Source organism: Tubulanus polymorphus, chromosome 1 (genome assembly GCF_964204645.1).
Source record: "Tubulanus polymorphus chromosome 1, tnTubPoly1.2, whole genome shotgun sequence".
NCBI lineage: Eukaryota > Metazoa > Nemertea > Palaeonemertea > Tubulaniformes > Tubulanidae > Tubulanus > Tubulanus polymorphus.
The window spans coordinates 17,177,973-17,185,413 of record NC_134025.1 but is presented as its reverse complement, the minus strand read 5'-3'; the positions used below and the strand labels follow the sequence as shown (position 1 = coordinate 17,185,413).

The window sequence follows — 7,441 nt, the reverse complement described above, 5'->3', positions numbered from 1 at the left end:
CAAAATAATCTTCACCTAAAATATCATTATTCTTATTTCTAATATGACTTTTAGATTTTAAATGTTCTTTATAATATCTTTTATCACTGAATGATTGATTACATGTATCACATTTGTATGTTTCTTTTTCATTCTTTAATTCATCTAATTTAGTTTCTAATATATCATCTTTATATTCTAGTTTCAATTTATTCTCTAAATGTGTTTTAGTTTTATTGTGTCTTGCTTTTTGGGATTTATCTATATTGATATTACATGTTGGACAGTAGTACTTATTTGCTTCCATTTTAATATCAAATGTTTTATTAAAATTGATTTTAGAAGTTATTCATTTATATTTTATTCATATATATGAATATTTTAAGAGTAATAGGGAATATGTTGTTTCATATCAAAGGTTGAAGGGGCGAGTGAGTAAAAAATAAAAAATAAATTCGAGTTTGCGAGAATTTATTTTTTATTTTTTATGAGCTTCGACCTTTGGTATGAAACAACATATTCCCTATTACTAGTAACCAATAGACCAAAACGCTTCTCTGTCTTTCTAAATCTGCGAACATCATAAGGCCCGAAATAATCAATACCAACACTGTTGAACGGATGCGAGTCATCAAAGCGGGCTTCGGGTAGATCTGCCATCTTCGGTACTTTAGGCTGGACGCGCCTCTTCTTGCAGATTGGACAATGAAACAATAGCTTTCTGACGGTCGATCTTGATTTCAGGATGCAGTATCTCTGACGAATCTGATTCAGCGTGTGGTCATACCAGCATGCAAACACGCCATATGTGTATGCGTGATTACCATTCTAGTGACGTCGTGGGCATTGGGCAGTATAACTGGAAACTTGGCAGCCGTCGGTATATTTGCGTTCATCAGTCTGCCACGAGCTCTCATCAAACCTGACGCATCCAATTCTGGATCCAGTTGCAGCAGCTTGCTTGACGATGGTAGTCTTTTAGCAGACTTCAAGGCAGCATACTCCATAGGAAACTTCTGTCACTGAGCAGTACTTAAGATCAACGTTTCAGCCCTTTTGAATTCTGCAACAGATAACGGACCATCACGACGAACTTCCAACTTAACCTTTCGGTGCGTAGAAACGAAGTTGTTGATAAAGCGCAGCATCCATGCTGTAATTCGTATATACTCGACCCAGGATGACTTCTTGGATGGATCTGGCAGTACAGCACGTCTAACGGATATAAGGCAAAAATTCTTCTTTACTTCGGGGTCATCGGTGCTGACGAACTCTTCAGGGGAATATCTTCAGGCCACGATTCGACGGAGTTCCATAGAAAACTTGGACCAGTCAGCCATCTACAATCCGGTGATAACTTAGCAGCCGAAACACCTCTTGAGCAATCATCTGCAGGGTTCTCGCAGCCCGGTACGTGGCGCCATTGATTAGGTGTAGTTGAGTCGTGGATCTCGGATATTCTCACCGCGACAAAGACATGAAAACGCCTGCTCTCGTTCATAATGTAGCCTAAGACAACCTTGCTATCGGACCAGTAGACAGTTTCGTCGATTCGACATGTAACTTCTTTCTTGATAGCTTCAGCCAAACGAACAGCGAGGACAGCAGCTTGAAGTTCGAGTCGGACAATTGACATCATCTTTAATGGAGCTACACGGGTTTTACTCATCACGAAACTGCAATGTAGATCACCGTCGGGCATTACTAAACGGAAGTATGCGACCTTTGTGGACGCATCGCAAAACAGGTGAAGTTCGCGGCGACTAGGTTCATCTTCAGACGGCTTGTAGCAACGGACTTTGTGAACATCTGGTAACGACCTTAAAGCATCTAACCATAACTTCCAATCACGTACATCTTCTTCAGGTAAGTCAGCATCCCAATCAAGCTTTCGAGTCCAAGATAGTTGAATGAGTATCTTGGCGTGGAGAAGAAACGGTGCGGCGATACCAAATGGATCGAAAATCGAAGATACCAATCGCAGTACACTTCAGTAGTCGCGTCAACGCAGCATCGAACACACGAACTCGTATACCAATAACATCGTTTTCAGCGTCCCATAATACGCCGAGCGCTCGTTCTTTAGGTAGTTGACTGTCGGATAACGTCAACGGCAACATCGGACGGAGGCATTGCAGCGAGGACTTCACGGCTATTGCTGAAATACTTCGTAAGCCGAAAACCGCCAACAGCAACTGTAGAAGAGACCTGTAACAACATCTCAATGGCTTCGAGAACTGTCTTGACTGATTTGAGGAAGTCGTCCATATAGAAATCGCGAAGAACGGCGTCGCGGACGGCTTGCGGAACATCTTTAGCATCGCGTGCAGTCATCTTCAAGGCATAATTAGCGATAGACGCGGACCATCGGGCGCCGAAAATGTTGACCAGCATCTGGTAGACGTCTGGTGGACGGTCTTCTAGATTCCTCCAGAAGTAACGTAATGCTGGTTGATCCATTTCTGCTATCCGCACTTGATGATACATAGCTTCTACGTCAGCAGTAGTAGTTAGGGTATGTCACTATGGGGCCACAGTGGAGGGAGGAGGAGGAGTGAGGGAGGACTTTCTTAAGACGTATTTCTTAAGACGCTTGTCTTAAGACGTTTGTCTTAAGATATTTTTCTTGAGATTTCTTTCTTAAGAATTTTTCCTCAAGATATTTTTCTTAAGATTATTTCCTCAAGATATTTTTCTTAAGATTTTTTTTCTTTAGGGGAGGTGGGAAAATTCAAATCATTGGCTATGTAAATTCCAAATCAGTTTAGTGGTCTGATTAATTCCCTAGATGGCGTCACTATTACGCGATCCTATGCGTATGTGGAGGGGAGAGGGAAGTGAAGTTGAATCCTAGATGGTGCTTTCTTTTCCATAAATCCTTAAAATGGCCCCATAGTGACATACCCTAACTACTGTCAGCCATCACAGCTACTTGTTCTTGATGGAAACGCAGAACCCCAGGCAGGCTTTGAAGTAGATCGGGGCCTGAAATTGCTGGTTGTTGAGTGATACTCCTGAGTAGCAGGCGGTAGCGTCAAAGACCACTCGTATCTTCTTGTTTGGATTAAAAACGGCATGGTGTGGAAGGTACCATTTCTTCGGACTCCGCTGATTAGCTTCAGTCTCAGTTTTCGAGAATATCCTTTCTCAACGTAATCGTCGAACGTTTTGGCATAGGCGGCAGCCTTGACAGGACCCTTCTTTAAGGTACGTTCCGTATTCTTCAGACGCTTCATCGCACTTAAACGGTTGCATGGCAGTTGCATATCATCATCTTTCCAGAGCAAACCAGTCTCGTAGTGACCATTGACCAATCGAGTATTTGCTTCTAACATCTGAACTGCTCGGACATCTTCGGCAGATTGACTTTCACGTACCAGGTTCTTGACACCAAACGACTCAGTTTGCCACCAATCTTTAACCAATGAAGTCAGTTGTTGATTCTCGTGTGTGGCATCCCCGGAAAAGTAGACACGTGGATTCGTATCTTCCAATGAAGAGAAATTACCAGCTCTCCCGGTCAGTGACCAACCAAAATCTGTCCGAACGGCTATGGGCTGGTTAGGTCTACCAATCCTAGTTTCATGTTGAATAACCGCTTCAATGACGTTAGCACCTCGGAGAAACGGAGATCTCGGCGGACGTCTTGGAGACTGAGGTTGTGGTAATCGGTATAAATAGTCGTCTGGCAGCAGTGGTTGAGGCTGCCGATTCACTGGCGGATCTGGGAGTGTCGGTTGAGGCTGTGTAAACTCTTGCAGGTCAGGAACCAATTCATCATCAAAATCGTGTTTTCGTTCTTGCTCGAGTTCGTCAGCTTCGCTCATCAACTTTGCTTCCAGGACCGCAACATCGGCTTCATCTTGCACTTCCTGTAGGATCCGTTGGTGCTTCAACGCTGCTTCTTTTCTTTCAATTTCTAAGCGTCTTTGCAGTTGCGTGACCTTCAGTAGCTTGACCTTGGCGTTGACCTCTGCGGCTAGAGATGCAGTCGATGATGCAGATGACGCTTGAGACGCAGCATCATCATTAATTCGAGACTGCAAGTAGCCTAATATCGCATTCGACGTGTCACTGTGCCTTTCCTCAGTGACATAGGCAGCTGCTTCTTGAGTTTCGGCATCTGTGCGCAGTAAACTTGTATATTCGTCATTCACGGTACAAACGTCGTTATATGCTGTACTAACTGCCGAAAGCAGTTTTTTCAGTTGACTCCGGCTTCCACGGGCAGCGACCAATGTTGTAGCCTGAGTACAAAGACGAGTCAGAGCTCCTTTTTTAGCCCCGCGGGCTCGACGTAGGTGCTCTAATTTTAACGACAGGCTCGAAGACGGCTGTATCTGTTTCGCATTATCATCAGACATCGTTGTACGTCATCTAGCATCCGGCTCGAGGGACCAAAATGTTGGGTAAAGACGGCCAACTCAATAGATCCCAGAATATGAAGACGACTATCTGCCGTGGTTTTATTCGGAATAAATGTATTTACAAGTTCATGGTTTATATACAAATCGGAGGGGATAGCGTGAAAACAGTGCTCAGCAGAGTGCACAGAAATAGTGCTGGAAGAGAGATTCAGAATAAAGACTGTACAAGTTCATAGAGTTATGAAAAAATGTAAAACACAATACAAACAGGTTCAGCGCACAAACTCTGATCACACAGCGAGCGATAATGAGAGAGAGGAGAGATTCAAATCAAGAAATCTAGCAGTGTTTTTTGTGGGTTTCAGTTTTGATGAGGTCCAAGTTTTGGTCCATCCCAATGATTATATTTTTTCTTTCATGATTTATTTTTTCTAGTATGCCTTGATAATCTAACAAAAAATCAGATTCGCTAGTTCCCGGTATTCTATATAGTTCTCCAACAATGATGTTTCTAGCGTTTTTCCCGGTTTTAGAAATTATTTCTATAAAACAGGATTCGAATTTACCCTCTTTAAATACGCTATAAATATGTCATTTCTGATCTTATAGCATCACTTTCTTTCACTTACTCTTTCATTGAGTTAATTCTGTGTTTTTCTATTAAGTTATAGCCTGGCATTTCACAAAGGTTACGGTTAATATCAGTAATAAAAGTTTCACATAATAAAATTAAGTCTAAAGCAGACTTCCTATTGTCGAATTTTGTTATCAAAGATTTAAGTTCATCTAGTTTACTAGGAATGCTGTGTATGTTCAAATGAAGAATATTCAATTTCGATTGACAATCAGTATAATCCAGTTCATTCATTTCAACATAAGGAGAGTCATTGTTGACTATTGGTTGATCGCCAGTAATAGGAAATGTGTTGTTTCATACCAGAGGTCGAAGGTCGAGACACCACTCATCACCACAAGTAATTTTTTTTCCGAATAAATGGGAGATAGAAAAGCATTCTTAGCAACAATAAATAACAGAATAAAACCAGCAAAAAAACAATTTGAAATAAAAAAGTTAGTTGATGTTACAAAAGAAATTGAACATAAAATATTGAAATTAGAAAAGATAAAAACTAAATATGGAGAGAAAGTATCAGCTAATTTAAGCTACTGTAATGTTAGTACATCGCGAGAATTTAAAGTATTTTTACCTGATAAATGGGTTTCATTGAGTACAGAGGAATTAAAAGATTTAGAAGGATTTAAAATAATCCATCATGGAAAAAATGAAGATGGCCATCATGATTTAGAAATTGTTGATTAAATTTAAAAAAAATATATTAATAAAAATAATGAATATCTATAATCCGAAATGACTTATCTGGACAATTTAATTGCTCCGCATAGATGGTGCCATAAACGGCACCCACACAGTGATAGACAAAAGTAGTGAGATATTCAATTAATATTCAATTAATTAAAAAAATTATTTTTTTTGCTTTTTTTCATATTAATCCATTTTTTTATTGTCAATTTTGGAATTTCAGAATTATTTTCAATTTTGATAGCAGTTGTTTCAGAATTATTAATATCATGAATTTTATTTGATTTCTTATACCAATTACACCCAATCAAAATGAATACAATTACAAATCCAACTGTAAAATATAGACATTTATCAAATATTCTATCATTAGAAGGAGTAGAAATAACAATGTTTTCACTATTTTTATTAACATTTTTATTACTTATTTTTTCTTTTACAGCTTTTTTATATTCTTGTGATTTAATTCCTAATTGCCGAGACCATTCAATTTGTTTCTGAGTTCTCGGTTTTTTCTTCACAGTTAATTCCTTCACTTCTTCCACCTCGCTCATTTATTATAGAAATATTTTTACTCAATATTTGAAAACGTTATAACCCCAGTTGATAATAATGTCATAAATCCACCTAATTGAAATGATAAATATCCAATCCATTTATTTAATTCAGTCATAACTAAATAATCATTTTTTAAATCGTAATATAATCTATTTTCATCTTCAATTGGTAGTATATAATTACATAATTTACTATAACCTTTTACTACATTTTCTGATATCGCGTCATTAATTCTAGCTGTTCTCGCGGTTTCATAAATCTTAAATAATCTAATAATTTCATCTGATTTCTTTGTATCTAATTCATTATAAAATAAATTTTTACCAATAAAATTTTTACATTTTCCAGATGCTATTAATATTTCTAATTGATGTTTACAATAAAGATAATATTCATAATTATTATTTGTTGTAACATTATTTAAAGCACCATCATCTGGAATTAATTTTGTTTCTGTTATTCCTAAATCATCTAAAGTTTTTTCAATTGGAAAATCACCATTTTTAGTTTTTATTTTCTTTTCACCTACCATTTATATAACAAAAAATAAGTTGTGATGTTGCAACGAGAATTCTACTAGAATGTAACTAGAATTCAACTAGATTAACAAGCTAGTTGAAATATTGTTGTTTTTGTTTATTTCTTGTTAAATCTAGTTGATTTTTGTTCCAACTAGAATTCAACTAGAATGTAACTAAAAATATACTAGATTAACAAGCTAGTTAAAATATTGTTAAATCTAGTTGATTTTTGTTCCAACTACTAATAACTAGAATTCAACTAGAATGTAACTAGAATTCAACTAGATTAACAAGTTGAATTTAAATAAATTCATATTTAAATGGGTGTTGTAATCTAAATAGTAATTTTGATCTTTTAATATTTTTCAACTTATCCATATATTCATTATGTAAATCATGTGGAATAATATCATTTTCCTCAAGCGCATTTTTCATCGATTTTCTATCTTAATTATAAAATAAAACTAGAAATCTTATATTCTCCCTAAAGTCTTTAACAATTGAATTATATTTTTGATTTAAAACCCAAGCTGTTATCCCAAAATGTCTCCCAGAGAAAGCTAAATAGCATAACTCACTTTCTCTAACTTTTGAATCATGTAGATTAGCACAATCATCTATAATGAATAATGTATTTGATCCTTTATAAATATCAATTGCTATTTTAATACAATTATCTAAATTTTCTTTTACTG

The 7,441-nt window shown here is 37.0% G+C and overlaps 1 protein-coding gene across 1 annotated transcript; it reads right to left on the bottom strand.

Moving 5' to 3' along the window:
* Positions 1–1,222: 1,222 nt before the first annotated feature.
* On the bottom strand, positions 1,223–2,439 carry LOC141906748 (uncharacterized). The gene is made up of 3 exons (XM_074796114.1): positions 2,147–2,439; positions 2,007–2,073; positions 1,223–1,867 (listed from the first exon to the last, which is right to left on the bottom strand). Exons 1-3 carry the CDS (start codon positions 2,437–2,439, stop codon positions 1,223–1,225), a joined length of 1,005 nt encoding a protein of 334 aa, XP_074652215.1.
* Between the last annotated feature and the right edge of the window lie 5,002 nt (positions 2,440–7,441).